Here is a 15,495-nt window from a genome sequence, read left to right as displayed (position 1 = left end):
CTCATTCTTGATTATTGGCCAATGTAATTGCACCTCTAGTGATATATTAATGGCTGATAGGTAATGTTCATAACGTTTTGGCAACGTACCTGTATCATTGGCCTCGTGCCTTTCTTATTGTATGAATATTATGTTAATAACTTGTTCCACTCGCTTGTCTTTCAGGGTTCTCTGACATGTCCTCTATGGTGCTGGCAGGTTACATGTGCTATGTCAAAAAATAGCCAATGGGTGACCACAATGGCTTCCAAGACTCCAGGATCTACAGTGTCATTGCCTGGACAAGGGTCATTTTTAGATAAGCCCTCACTTCATATGGTGGGGTACTTGGGAAAAGTCAGTGAAACATTTTTTGTTTTGTTTTTTTTTCTGCGCAAATGTTTGAATGATACAAAATTTTTTGTTTTCTTATCCACGGAAATCTTTAAAAAAAAAAAATAAATAAATAAAAGTAAAAGGCGAAAGATATCCACAAGCAATGTAACAATTGGTAGCTCCAGTTTGTTACATCTCCTGTGGTTTTAATGGCAACAGCTGTCTTAAGTATATATATATAATATAATTTTTATTAAATCAATGTTTCTATCTACTTGTATGTATTTGTGAATATGGCTGCCTCCACTTCCGCTGAGCTTGTAGTGTGAGCAGATTGGTAATTTACTAAGATTAAATTCACACAAGTGTAATATGGGTGCAAAATCTGACCAGACAAATGGAAATAGCACCATAGGTGCTTACACAGCTGGTAATGTGATCATACTGACTGTCAGATGAGGATTTGTGCTTGTATTATTGTGATATGAACTTGGCTTAAAGCCCCCTTCCAAACACATTGCACTAAGGTCTCCTGAACCCACCAATATCTGAGAGATTGTCCGACTGTCCCAACTTAAGGCCCCGTCACACTAAGCAACATCGCTGCTAACGAACAACTTTTGTGACGTTGCTAGCGATGTTGCTGTGTGTGACATCCAGCAACAACCTGGCCCCTGCTGTGAGGTCGTTGGTTGTTGCTGAATGTCCTGGGCCATTTTTTAGTTGTTGCTGTCCCGCTGTGAAGCACAGATCGCTGTGTGTGACAGCGAGACAGCAACAACTAAATGTGCAGGCAGCAGGAGCCGGCTTCTGCGGAGGCTGGTAACCACAGTAAACATCGGGTAACCAAGAAGCCCTGTCCTTGGTTACCCGATATTTACCTTTGTTACCAGCCTCCTCCGCTCTCACTGTCAGTGCCGCCTCCTGCTCTGTGCACATGTAGCTGCAGCACACATCGGGTTAATTAACCCGATGTGTGCTGTAACTAGGAGAGCAAGGAGTCAGCGCTAAGCATTGTGCGCTGCTCCCTGCTCTGTGCACATTTAGCTGCAGCACACATCGGGTAATTAACCCGATGTGTGCTGTAACTAGGAGAGCAGGGAGCCAGCGCTCAGTGTGCGCTGCTCCCTGCACGTGTAGCTCCGTGCGGTGGTAACCAAGGTAAATATTGGGTTGGTTACCCGATATTTACCTTAGTTACCAAGCGCAGCATCTTCCACGCGGCGCTGGGGGCTGGTCACTGGTTGCTGGTGAGCTCACCAGCAACTCGTGTAGCGACGCTCCAGCGATCCCTGCCAGGTCAGGTTGCTGGTGGGATCGCTGGAGCGTCGCAGTGTGACATCTCACCAGCAACCTCCTAGCAACTTACCAGCGATCCCTATCGTTGTTGGGATCGCTGGTAAGTTGCTTAGTGTGACTGGACCTTTATAGTGGCCTCCTGATTCTTCCCTCCCGCCCCAATGTCAGTGAGATCAGCTGACTGTCCCAACTTGTAGTGGACTCTTGACTCTTCCCCCCTCCCCCCCTCCCCCCATAGCTGTGAGATTGGCCGACTGTTCCAACTTGTAGTGGCCTGCTAACTAATCCCCAGCCCCCCCACCCAATCTTTGAATATTTGTGATATTGGCCAACTGTCCCAACTTGTAGTGGCCTCCTGACTCTTCCCCCCCCCCCCCCTTCCTCCCAAAAGTGGTGAGATCGGCTGACTGTCCCAACTCGTAGTGGCCTCTTGACTCTTCCCCCAGTATCGGTGAGATTGGCTTACTGTCCCAACTTGTAGTGGCCTTCTGACTCTCCCCTATTCGATTTCCAACTGCCGATCCTTTGTATGTCCAGAAGATGAGCCATGACCAGAGGAGTCTGGCTGTTGCACTCTCATAGAGAACGTAGGAGCGTTGGACTAAGCATTCTTGTATGCATCAGTCAGGAGAAATGGCTGTCGGCCAAACAATCCCTTAGACGACCGCTATCTAATATGTTAGGCTGTTATTTTACATGGGGGAATATAGGAAGAAGGAGGTTGCCAAAGAAATCCCCTTAAAAGGACTCTGTCATCATACAATGACTGTTCAAACAAACTACAGGCATTCAGTGCATCATGGTGGGGTTCATCATTTAAGTGCACCTCCCACCTGAGTGTTTTTCTGCTATTTCTGCCCTTCTGGCTCTATGAAGCCAAAGCTGTCAACCAAAGAAGAGGAGCAGGTAGAGATTGAGGGAAAACAAGTGGGAAGATGCACCTAAATGTTTAGCCCCGCCATGATGTACCGAGCGCCCGTGCTTGGTTTTAACATTCATAATGTGCTGATAAAGTCCCTTAGAGTCTTTTAGATTGCAATGTAGACACTGAGCTTACACAAGATATAACTGGGCCATTTTGACTGTTGTCCCCCTCGCACATGTCACTTGGCATAAAATGATTTTTTTTCCCCTAAGATATTCTTTACACATCAGTATTTTGCATCAGCCAAAATGAGCAAGACCTATAGAGCGAGAAATGAAATTGGAATGATTTACTCCTGTTCTGTATTTTGGAGTTACTCAATGTTATGATTTACCAAAACTAACAAGTATTGGCATGTGAATAAAGCCTTAGTTAAAAGAAAAAAAGTTTTGGTACCATGTTGGCCTGTATGAAAAATGATTGATTGTTCTCGGTGAGAGAAACAAAATTATAATTTTGTGGTTGTGATACCATTTAATGGCTAAAATAAAACAAAAAGATGTTATAAAGCAAGCTTTCGAGATTTCTCCTGTCATTTCATCAGGCATGGTATAAGAAAATATCTGAAGAATCACAAATATATCCACAAACAGAGCAGAGGGATGGCATAATAAAACGACATTTAAATAAACAAACACTGAGCTTAGAGAGGGAATCCTTAATTAGCTTTGATTAGTGGTGTGAAAGTTTTATTGTCCCAATATCTATGTAGGATCAGAGGTCTGGTGCCCTCACCAATAAAACTTTCACACCGTCACATTTAGCGACTTACCAGCGATCCCGAAAACGATGCGACCTGATAAGAGTCGCTGGGATGTCACACAGTCAGACCTTACGACTCAGTAACGATACAGGTCGCAGTAGCGACCTGTATAATGATCTCTGCTGTCATTGGGACCCTGTCACACAGTCTCAAACATAGGGATGCGTCCTGCCCAGCAGGACATCGCCTTCAAAGAAAATGGTCCAGAACATTCAGCAACGACCGGCGACCTCACAGCAGGGGCCAGGTTGTTGCTGGATATCACACACAGCGACATCGCTAGCAAGACCGCTGTTGCATCACAAAAACTGTGACTCAGCAGCGATGTCGCTTAGTGAGACATGGCCTTAAGGGTTACGTCTCACTAAACAACGTTCCAGCGATTCCGACCACGATATGACCTGGTCAGGATCGCTGGTGCGTCAAACATTGTCGCTGGTGAACTAATAGTCAGGCAGATCTCACCAGTTACTCTGCGCTTGGTAACCAAGGTAAATATCGGGTAACTAAGCAAAGCGCTTTGCTTGGTTACCCGATATTTACCTTGGTTACCAGCGTACACCGCTTAGCGCTGGCTCCCTGCACACGTAGCCAGGGTAAATATCGGGTAACTAAGCAAAGCGCTTTGCTTAGTTACCCGATATTTATCCTGGTTACCAGCGTACACCGCTTAGAGTCAGTGCTCGTTGGTCTCCAGCCGTCAAACACGCCGATGTGTGCTGCACAGCGGGAGACCAACGAGGAAAAAATGAACCAGAACAGTGTGTAACGATCAGCGATTTCACAGCAGGGGCCAGGTCGCTGCTTAGTGTCACACACAGCGAGATCGCTGATTAGGTCACTGGTATATCACAAAACCTGTGACTCAGCAGCGATCTCGCTATGTGAGAAGTACCCTTAAGCTCAGTGTTTTGTTTTTTTAAATGTCCTTTTATAATACCATGCATCTGCCCTGTTTGTGTATATATAGTATTTGTGTTTCTTCAGCGCTCTATTGGGAGACCCAGACGATTGGGGTATAGCTACTGCCCTCTGGAGGCCACACAAAGCACTACATTAAAAGTGCAAGGCCCCTCCCCCTCTGGCTATACCCCCCCCGTGGTATCACGGGTTCTCCAGTTTTAGCTTTGTGTGCGAAGGAGGTCAGACATTCCATGCATAGCTCCACAGATTTTAGTCAGCAGTAGCTGCTGACTGTTTCGGATGGAAGAAAAGAGGACACATATAGTGTCCCCAGCATGCTCCCTTCTCACCCCTGGATGGTGTTGTAAGGTTGAGGTACCTATTGCTGGTACAGGGCTGGAGCCTGACATGCTGTTTTCCTTCCACATCCCCTTGTAGGGCTCTGTGGAAGTGGGATCCTGCCGGCCTCTCAGCTCTGATGCCGGGCTCCATCCACAGACCCATTAGAACCTGATGGAGACGGAGCAGGAGTACGATCAGGGACAGGCCCTGCATCATACAGGTACTCTGTGTCCCCGGCAGGCACAGACACACTCCGGGCTGGCTGGGTGTTGTAGTGCGCCGGGGACCGCAACGTGGAGTTGGTGTCCCTACAGATTACTGGGGGATTGTTTGTGTTTGGGAACGCAGCGCCGACCCCCTCTGGACCGGGCGGCGCTGCTGTGACTTGTGGTGCGCCGGGGATCCGCCGTCCGCGCTTTTACGGCGGCGGCGGTTATAAATTTAGTCCCCGGCTTTTTGGGCCTAGGACGCCGGCAGCTCCGTTTCGTTCCCGCCCCCACCCTGTCATTCAGGGTAGGGGAGAGACGCTGTTCGCTAGCAGCGATGAGGGCTGGAGCCTGATTTACATGCTCCAGCCCTCTCACTTGGCACAGAGGGAAGCAGGCTTCCCGCTCTTGGCCAGGAACGCCCAGGGCCCGCCCCCCTTCCTCTCTCGAGACGCCGGCAGCCATTACATGCATGCCTGGCTGGAGGAAGGACGCAAGGCTCTGGGAGACCTGGACTAGGGGCTATCTGGCGACCACACACCCGCTTTTTAAGCGGGCGGTAAGCGATTTTTCTGTGCTGGTCCCTCTAGTGCCTCACTGTGTATCAGTGTACTGGGTACAGATATATAGATATTGTATTTCTTGCACTGTGAGGTGCGCTTCTGGCTGCATATCCCAGATCGCTCTGTGGAAGCAGCAACATGTCATCCTCAAAACGCAAGGCGGCCAAGGCAAAAAGGGCTGTGTATACTGCGTGTGCTGCATGTGGGGCTAATCTACCAGCAGGCTCCGATGACCCCCATTGTGTGCAATGCTCCGACCCGGTGCTGCTTCGCCAGCCGGAGTCGGGAGAGGTAGCGACCCAGGCTGAGACGCTTGTAAGTTCTGCCCCGGTGACAGGGACGGACTTTGCAGTTTTTGCAGATAATATGTCTGTATCTATGGCAAAAATCCTTGAAACCTTGCAATCTATGCATGGGGCTCAGTCTCTGGGCACGGCGAGGCCTCTGTCCTCAGGTCCCCCTTACTTGGAATGTATCCAGCCCACAGGGGGGTCCCCGGCTTCACAGGCCGAGGATTATGACTCAGATGATGGCCCCAGCCACCCTAAGCGAGCTCGCTGGGAAAGACCCTCGACGTCTTCACACTGCTCAGGGTCTCAGCGCAATCAGTCTCCCTGTGATGTGTCTGATGAGAGTGATCAGGAATCCACTCCTGGAACCCCTCTCAACCTGGATACCCCGGATGGGGATGCCATGGTAAACGACCTTATCTCAGCCATCAATAGGCTGTTGGATATTTCTCCCCCAGCCCCTTCAGCAGAAGAGGCGGCTGCGGAGCAGGAAAAGTTTTGTTTCCTTTATCCCAAGCGTAAATTGAGTGCTTTGTTAGATCACTCTGACTTCAGAGAATCAATCCAGAAGCACGACGCTCACCCAGAAAGGCGTTTCTCTAAACGATCTAAAGATACGCGTTTCCCTTTCCCCCCTGAGGTGGTCAAGCGCTGGACACAGTGTCCAAAGGTAGACCCCCCGATTTCCAAACTTGCAGCTAGATCCATAGTGGCAGTGGAGGATGGCGCTTCACTTAAAGATGCCAATGACAGACAGATGGACCTTTGGTTAAAATCTGTCTATGAAGCTATCGGCGCGTCGTTTGCTCCGGCATTCGCAGCCGTATGGGCACTCCAGGCTATTTCAGCTGGCTTAGCAAAAGTGGATGCTATCATGCATCCAGCAGTGCCGCAAGTGGCGCACCTTACCACGCAGATGTCGGCGTTTGCGTCTTACGCTATCAATGCGGTCCTAGAATCTACCAGTCGCACCTCAATGGCGTCCGCCAATTCGGTAGTTTTGCGCAGAGCCTTGTGGTTAAAGGACTGGAAAGCAGATGCTGGTTCCAAAAAATGTTTAACCAGTTTGCCTTTGTCTAGAGATAGACTGTTTGGCGAGCCATTGGCTGACATCATTAAGCAGTCCAAGGGTAAAGACTCCTCTTTACCACAACCCAGAACATCCAAACCTCAGCAGAAAAAGTGGCAGCAGAGGTTTCAGTCCTTTCGAGGTTCGGGCAAGACACCATTTACCTCGTCCAAAGGGACTCAGAGGACGCAAAGAAACTCAGATTCGTGGCGGACTCACACACGCCCCAAGAAAGCAAATGGAGGTACCGCTTCCAAAGCGGCTACCTCATGACTCCCAGCCCCCCCCCTCCGCATCGCCGGTTGGGGGCAGGCTCTCCCGCTTTTCCGGCATTTGGATGTCACAGGTCAAAGACCGGTGGGTGACGGACATTTTGTCTCGCGGGTACAGAATCGAGTTCAATTCTCGTCCTCCAGCTCGGTTCTTCAGAACCTCCCCACGTCCAGACCGAGCAGATGCTCTGCTGCAGGCGGTGGATTCCCTAAAAGCGGAAGGAGTGGTTATCCCAGTCCCTCCTCAGGAACAAGGGCAAGGGTTTTACTCCAATCTCTTTGTGGTTCCAAAAAAGGACGGCTCGTTCCGTCCTGTTCTGGACCTAAAACGGCTCAACAAACATGTGCACGCCAGGAGGTTCCGGATGGAAACCCTCCGATCTGTCATTGCCTCAATGTCCAGAGGAGACTTCCTTGCCTCAATAGACATCAAAGATGCTTATCTCCACGTGCCAATTGCTACAGAACATCAACGTTTTCTACGTTTTGTGATAGGAGACGACCATTTTCAGTTCGTAGCTCTTCCATTTGGTCTGGCGACAGCCCCACGGGTCTTCACCAAGGTCATGGCGGCGGTGGTAGCAGTCTTGCACTCTCAGGGACACTCGGTGATCCCTTACCTAGACGACTTATTGGTCAAAGCTCCCTCTCAGGAGGCATGTCAGCACAGCCTGAATGCTACGCTGGAGACTCTACAGTCTTTCGGATGGATCATCAACTTTCCAAAGTCGATCCTATCACCGACTCAGTCACTAACGTATCTTGGCATGGAGTTTCATACTCTAGCAGCGATAGTGAAGCTTCCGCTGGACAAGCAGCGGTCACTACAGACAGGGGTGCAATCTCTTCTGCAGGGCCAGTTGCATCCCTTGCGGCGCCTCATGCATTTCCTAGGGAAGATGGTGGCAGCCATGGAAGCAGTTCCCTTTGCGCAGTTTCATCTGCGCCCACTTCAATGGGACATTCTCCGCCAATGGGACGGGAAGTCAACGTCCCTGGACAGGAAAGTCTCGCTTTCCCAGACGGCCAAAGACTCTCTACAATGGTGGCTCCTTCCCACCTCATTGTCTCAGGGAAGATCCTTCCTGCCCCCATCCTGGGCAGTAGTCACGACAGATGCGAGTCTGTCAGGGTGGGGAGCAGTATTTCTCCACCACAGGGCTCAGGGGACGTGGACTCCGCAGGAGTCCACCCTTCAGATCAATGTTCTGGAGATCAGAGCAGTGTATCTTGCTCTACTGGCCTTCCAACAGTGGCTGGAAGGAAAGCAGATCCGAATCCAATCGGACAACTCCACAGCGGTGGCATACATCAACCACCAAGGAGGGACGCGCAGTCGGCAAGCCTTCCAAGAAGTCCGGCGCATTCTAATGTGGGTGGAGGACAGAGCATCCACCATATCCGCGGTTCACATCCCAGGCGTAGAAAACTGGGAAGCAGACTTCCTCAGTCGCCAGGGCATGGACGCAGGGGAATGGTCCCTTCACCCGGACGTGTTTCAGGAAATCTGTCGCCGCTGGGGAGTGCCGGACGTCGACCTAATGGCATCCCGGCACAACAACAAGGTCCCGGCATTCATGGCGAGGTCGCGCGATCAAAGAGCTCTGGCGGCAGACGCCTTGGTTCAAGATTGGTCGCAGTTTCAGCTCCCATACGTGTTTCCGCCTCTGGCGCTCTTGCCCAGAGTGCTACGCAAGATCAGATCCGAGTGCAGCCGCGTCATACTCGTCGCTCCAGACTGGCCGAGGAGGTCGTGGTATCCGGATCTGTGGCATCTCACGATCGGTCGACCGTGGTCACTGCCAGACCGACCAGACTTACTGTCCCAAGGGCCGTTTTTCCATCAGAATTCTGCGGCCCTGAACCTGACTGTGTGGCCATTGAGTCCTGGATCCTAGCATCTGCTGGATTATCTCAGGGAGTCGTTGCCACAATGAGACAAGCTAGAAAGTCGAATTCGGCTAAGATCTACCACAGAACGTGGAAGATTTTCTTGTCCTGGTGCTCTGCTCAGGAAGTGTCTCCCTGGCCATTTGCATTGCCCAAGTTTCTTTCCTTCCTGCAATCGGGGTTAGAAAAGGGCTTGTCGCTCAGCTCCCTTAAAGGGCAAGTTTCGGCACTATCCGTGTTTTTTCAGAAGCGTCTAGCACGTCTTCCTAAGGTGCGCACGTTCCTGCAGGGGGTCTGTCATATTGTGCCCCCGTACAAGCGACCGTTAGATCCATGGGATCTGAACAGGGTACTAGTTGCTCTCCAGAAGCCGCCCTTCGAGCCTCTGAAGGAAGTTTCCTTTTCTCGGCTGTCGCAGAAAGTGGCGTTTCTTGTTGCGATCACATCGCTTCGGCGAGTGTCTGAGCTGGCAGCTCTGTCATCTAAGGCTCCCTTCCTGGTGTTCCACCAGGACAAGGTTGTGCTGCGCCCCATTCCGGAGTTTCTTCCTAAGGTCGTATCCTCTTTTCATCTTAATCAGGATATTTCCTTGCCTTCTTTTTGCCCTCATCCGGTTCACCGGTATGAAAAGGCCTTACGTTTGCTAGATCTGGTGAGAGCACTCAGAATCTACATTTCCCGCACGGCGCCCATACGCCGTGCCGATGCACTTTTCGTCCTTGTCGCTGGTCCGCGCAAGGGGTTGCAGGCTTCTAAAGCCACCCTGGCTCGATGGATCAAAGAACCAATTCTAGAGGCCTACCGTTCTGCGGGGCTTCCGGTTCCTTCACGGCTAAAAGCCCACTCCACCAGAGCCGTGGGTGCGTCCTGGGCATTACGTCACCAGGCTTCGGCTCAACAGGTGTGCCAGGCAGCTACCTGGTCCAGTCTGCACACTTTCACCAAGCATTATCAGGTGCATACCTATGCTTCGGCGGATGCCAGCTTAGGTAGAAGAGTCCTGCAGGCGGCAGTGACACCCCCGTAGGGGAGGGCTGTTTTGCAGCTCTAACATGAGGTATTTATTTACCCACCCAGGGACAGCTTTTGGACGTCCCAATCGTCTGGGTCTCCCAATAGAGCGCTGAAGAAGAAGGGAATTTTGTTACTTACCGTAAATTCCTTTTCTTCTAGCTCTTATTGGGAGACCCAGCACCCGCCCTGTTGTCCTTCGGGATGTTTTTTTTTTGTTGTTTGCGGGTACACATGTTGTTCATGTTGAACGGTTTTTCAGTTCTCCGATGTTATTCGGAGTTAATTTGTTTAAACCAGTTATTGGCTTCCTCCTTCTTGCTTTGGCACTAAAACTGGAGAACCCGTGATACCACGGGGGGGGTATAGCCAGAGGGGGAGGGGCCTTGCACTTTTAATGTAGTGCTTTGTGTGGCCTCCAGAGGGCAGTAGCTATACCCCAATCGTCTGGGTCTCCCAATAAGAGCTAGAAGAAAAGGAATTTACGGTAAGTAACAAAATTCCCTTCTTCTTCAGATATTATTATACCGTGCCTGATGAAGAGATCTGAGAAGTCTGGAAAGCTTGCTTTGTAACATCCTCTTATTTTATTTAGCCATTAAAAGGTATCACAACTACCAAATAATCATTTCTTCGGCGCTCCATTGGGAGACCCAGACGATTGGGTGTATAGCACTGCCCTCCGGAGGCCACACAAAGCAATTACACTAAAAAGTGTAAGGCCCCTCCCCTTCTGGCTATACACCCCCAGTGGGATCACTGGCTCACCAGTTTTCTGCTTTGTGCGAAGGAGGTCAGACATCCACGCATAGCTCCACTGTTTAGTCAGCAGCAGCTGCTGACTCTATCGGATGGAAGAAAAGAGGGCCCAGATAGGGCCCCCAGCATGCTCCCTTCTCACCCCACTTGCGGTTTGTAAGGTTGAGGTACCCATTGCGGGTACGGAGGCTGGAGCCCACATGCTGCTTTCCTTCCCCATCCCCCTGAGGGGCTCTGTGGAAGTGGGATCTTACCGGCCCCCGAACCCTGAGGCCGAGCTCCATCCACAGACCCAGAGACCCTGCTGGAGGAGCTGAGTACAGTCAGGGACAAGGCCCTGCAACGTTCAGGTACTCTGTGTCCCCGCACAGACAGGCCACGCACACTCCAGGCTTGCTGGGTGTGCTAGTGCGCCGGGGGCACTAGCGCTGCGCGCTCGGGTTAGAGTCACTGCAGCTTAGCTGAGTGATTTTTTGTCTTGGGAACTACCGCGCCGGCCGCTCCGGGAGCGGCGGCGCCGCTGGGACTTGTAGTGCGCCGGGGACTCGCGCTGCCCGCGCTTTTACGGCGGCAGCGCTCATAAATCTAGTCCCCGGCTTTTGCGGCCTAGTTACGGTTCGTTCCCGCCCCCACCCTGTCAATCAGGGAAAGGGAGAGACTCTGTGCAATAGGCAGCGCCGAGGGCTGGAGCCTTATTTACATGCTCCAGCCCTCTCACTGGGCACAGTGGGGACGCAAGTTTCCCGCTCTTGGTCTCAACACGCCCAGGGCCCGCCCCTCTCCACAGGACGCCGGCAGCCATTCCTGCATGCAGTCTGGCTGGAGAACGGACACAGGCTCTGGGGGACTCAGACAAGGGACTCTGGCGACCACACACCCGCGTTTATGCGGGCGGTAAGCTGCACATAAGTGCTGGCCCCACTAGTGCCACAGTGTTATTTGGTGCATTTTTTCTCTGTACCATATATATTTATATTGCACTGTACAGTCGCTTCTTGGCTTATACCCTCATTGCTCTGAGGAGACAACAACATGTCATCCGCAAAACGTAAGGGTGCCAAGGCACAGGCGGTACGCACTGCTTGTGCCGCATGTGGGGCTAATCTACCGGCAGGTTCCAATGACCCCCATTGTGTGCAATGTTCAATCCCTGTGCCACTTCGTCAGCCAGAGTCTATGGTAGTAGTGGCCCAGGCAGAGACGCCTGTGAACCCTGCCCCGGTGACGGGGACAGAATTTGCAGTTTTTGCTGATAAGATGTCTGTGACTATGACAAAAATCCTGGAAACCTTGCAGTCCAGGCCAGTTTCTCAGACCATGGACACTGCTGTGTCTATGCTCCCCGGTCCCCCTCAGTTGGAACTAATCCGTACTTCAAGGGGGTCCCAGGCATCACAGGCTGAAGACTCTGACTCGGATGACAGTCCCAGGCAGCCTAAGCGGGCTCGCTGGGAAAGACCCTCGCCGTCATCACACTGGTCAGGGTCTCAGCGAGACGAGGCTCTGTATGAGGAGACCGAGGTGGGTGATAAGGAATCTACTCCTGACACCGCTCTCAATCTAGATACCCCTGATGGTGACGCTATGGTAAATGACCTTATAGCGGCCATCAATAGACTGTTGGATATTTCTCCCCCAGCCCCTTCTGCTGAGGAGGCAGCTGCACAGCAGGAGAAGTTCCAGTTCCGGTATCCTAAGCGTAAATTGAGTACTTTTCTGGACCACTCTGACTTCAGAGAATCAGTCCAGAAACATCATGCTTATCCAGATAAGCGTTTCTCCAAACGTCTTAAGGATACACGTTATCCCTTTCCCCCTGACGTGGTCAAACGCTGGACCCAGTGTCCAAAGGTGGACCCCCCAATCTCCAGGCTTGCGGCTAGGTCCTTAGTTGCAGTGGAAGATGGGGCTTCACTTAAAGATGCCAATGACAGACAGATGGACCTTTGGTTAAAGTCTGTCTATGAAGCTATCGGCGCGTCGTTTGCTCCAGCATTCGCGGCCGTGTGGGCACTCCAAGCTATTTCAGCTGGCCTGGCACAAGTGGACTCTATCATACGTCCAGCAGTGCCGCGAGTAGCGTCCCTGACTTCGCAAATGTCTGCGTTTGCGACTTACGCTATCAACGCTGTCCTGGACTCTACGAGCCGTACCTCAATGGCGTCTGCCAACTCTGTGGTTTTGCGCAGAGCCTTGTGGTTAAAGGAATGGAAAGCAGATTCTGCTTCCAAGAAATGTTTAACCAGCTTGCCACTATCTGGAGACAGACTGTTTGGTGAGCAATTGGCTGAGATCATTAAACAGTCCAAGGGTAAGGACTCCTCCTTACCCCAGCCCAGATCGAGCAAACCTCAACAGAGGAAGTGGCAGTCGAGGTTTCGGTCCTTTCGAGGCTCCAGCAAGACCCAATTCTCCTCGTCCAAAGGGACTCAGAAGGAGCAAAGGAGCTCAGATTCCTGGCGGGCTCATTCACGCCCCAAGAAAACAACCGGAGGAACCGCTTCCAAGGCGGCTGCCTCATGACTTTCGGCCTCATCCCTCCGCATCCTCGGTCGGTGGCAGGCTCTCCCGCTTTTGCGACATTTGGCTGCCACAGGTCAAAGACCGGTGGGTAGCAGACATTTTGTCTCACGGGTACAGGATAGAATTCAGTTCTCATCCTCCGCCTCGGTTCTTCAGAACCTCCCCACATCCCGACCGAGCAAATGCCCTTCTGCAGGCGGTGTGCTCACTAAGAGCAGAAGGAGTGGTGATCCCTGTTCCTCTGCAGGAACAAGGGCAAGGTTTTTACTCCAATCTCTTCGTGGTTCCAAAAAAGGACGGCTCGTTCCGTCCTGTTCAGGACCTAAAGCTGCTCAACAAGCATGTGAACGCCAGGCGGCTCCGGATGGAATCCCTCCGCTCTGTCATTGCCTCAATGTCTCAAGGAGATTTCCTTGCATCAATAGACATCAAAGATGCTTATCTCCACGTGCCGATTGCTACAGAGCACCAACGTTTCCTACGTTTCGTGATAGGAGACGACCATCTCCAGTTCGTAGCTCTGCCATTTGGTCTGGCGACAGCCCCACGGGTTTTCACCAAGGTCATGGCGGCAGTGGTAGCAGTCTTGCATTCTCAGGGACACTCGGTGATCCCTTACTTGGACGATCTACTTGTCAAAGCACCCTCTCAAGAGGCATGCCAACACAGCCTGAATGTTGCGCTGGAGACTCTCCAGACTTTCGGGTGGATCATCAACTTTTCAAAGTCAAACCTGGCACCGACTCAATCACTAACGTATCTTGGCATGGAGTTTCATACTCTCTCAGCGATAGTGAAGCTTCCGCTGGACAAGCAGCGGTCACTACAGACAGGGGTGCAGTCTCTCCTTCAGGGTCAGTCGCACCCCTTAAGGCGCCTCATGCACTTCCTAGGGAAGATGGTGGCAGCAATGGAGGCAGTCCCGTTCGCGCAGTTTCATCTGCGTCCACTTCAATGGGACATTCTCCGCCAATGGGACGGGAAGACAACTTCCCTAGACAGGAAAGTCTCCCTTTCTCAGACGGCCAAGGATTCTCTGCTATGGTGGCTTCTTCCCACCTCATTATCGCAGGGAAGATCATTCCTGCCCCCATCCTGGGCAGTGGTCACGACAGACGCGAGTCTGTCAGGGTGGGGAGCAGTTTTTCTCCACCACAGGGCTCAAGGGACGTGGACTCAGCAGGAATCCACCCTTCAGATCAATGTTCTGGAGATCAGGGCAGTGTATCTTGCCCTATTAGCCTTCCAGCAGTGGCTGGAAGGAAAACAGATCCGAATTCAGTCGGACAACTCCACAGCGGTGGCATACATCAACCACCAAGGAGGGACACGCAGTCGGCAAGCCTTCCAGGAAGTCAGGCGGATTCTGATGTGGGTAGAGGAAAGAGCATCCACCATATCAGCAGTTCACATCCCGGGCGTAGAAAACTGGGAAGCAGACTTCCTCAGTCGCCAGGGCATGGACGCAGGGGAATGGTCCCTTCACCCGGACGTGTTTCAGGAAATCTGCCGCCGCTGGGGTGTGCCGGACGTCGACCTAATGGCGTCTCGGCACAACAACAAGGTCCCGACCTTCATAGCGCGGTCTCGCGATCAAAGAGCTCTGGCGGCAGACGCCTTAGTGCAAGATTGGTCGCAGTTCCGGCTCCCTTATGTGTTTCCACCTCTGGCACTCTTGCCCAGAGTGTTACGCAAGATCAGATCCGATTGCGGCCGCGTCATACTCGTCGCCCCAGACTGGCCGAGGAGGTCGTGGTACCCGGATCTGTGGCATCTCACGGTCGGCCAACCGTGGGCACTACCAGACCGTCCAGACTTACTGTCCCAAGGGCCGTTTTTCCATCGGAATTCTGCGGCCCTGAACCTGACTGTGTGGCCATTGAGTCCTGGATCCTAGCGTCTTCAGGATTATCCCAAGGGGTCGTGGCCACCATGAGACAGGCTAGGAAGTCCACTTCTGCTAAGATCTACCACAGAACGTGGAAGATTTTCTTATCCTGGTGCTCTGCACAAGGAGTATCTCCCTGGCCATTCGCGTTACCTGTTTTTCTTTCCTTCCTGCAATCTGGGTTGGAAAAGGGCTTGTCGCTCGGCTCCCTTAAAGGGCAAGTCTCGGCACTATCCGTGTTTTTTCAGAAGCGTCTAGCACGACTTTCTCAGGTGCGCACGTTCCTGCAGGGGGTTTGTCATATCGTACCTCCGTACAGGCGGCCGTTAGATCCGTGGGATCTAAACAAGGTCCTTGTTGCTCTCCAGAAGCCGCCCTTCGAGCCTCTGAGGGATGTGTCACTTTCTCGACTCTCACAGAAAGTGGCCTTTCTGGTAGCGGTCACGTCTCTTCGGTGAGTGTCCGAACTAGCAGCGC

At 52.0% G+C, this 15,495-nt stretch overlaps 1 protein-coding gene across 1 annotated transcript in view; it reads left to right on the top strand.

Annotated features, from left to right (window-relative positions):
• Positions 1 to 15,495, top strand: part of USPL1 (ubiquitin specific peptidase like 1) — a 101,194-nt gene that overhangs the window by 15,421 nt on the left and 70,278 nt on the right. Inside the window, exon 2 of the mRNA XM_075337358.1 lies at positions 166 to 336. Coding sequence (XP_075193473.1) covers positions 211 to 336 — 126 coding nt within the window. The 5' untranslated portion in view covers positions 166 to 210. The remainder of the gene's footprint in view (positions 1 to 165; positions 337 to 15,495) is intronic.

The sequence above is a fragment of the Anomaloglossus baeobatrachus genome, chromosome 2 (assembly GCF_048569485.1).
Source record: "Anomaloglossus baeobatrachus isolate aAnoBae1 chromosome 2, aAnoBae1.hap1, whole genome shotgun sequence".
NCBI lineage: Eukaryota > Metazoa > Chordata > Amphibia > Anura > Aromobatidae > Anomaloglossus > Anomaloglossus baeobatrachus.
This window is presented reverse-complemented; position numbering and strand designations above follow the sequence as displayed.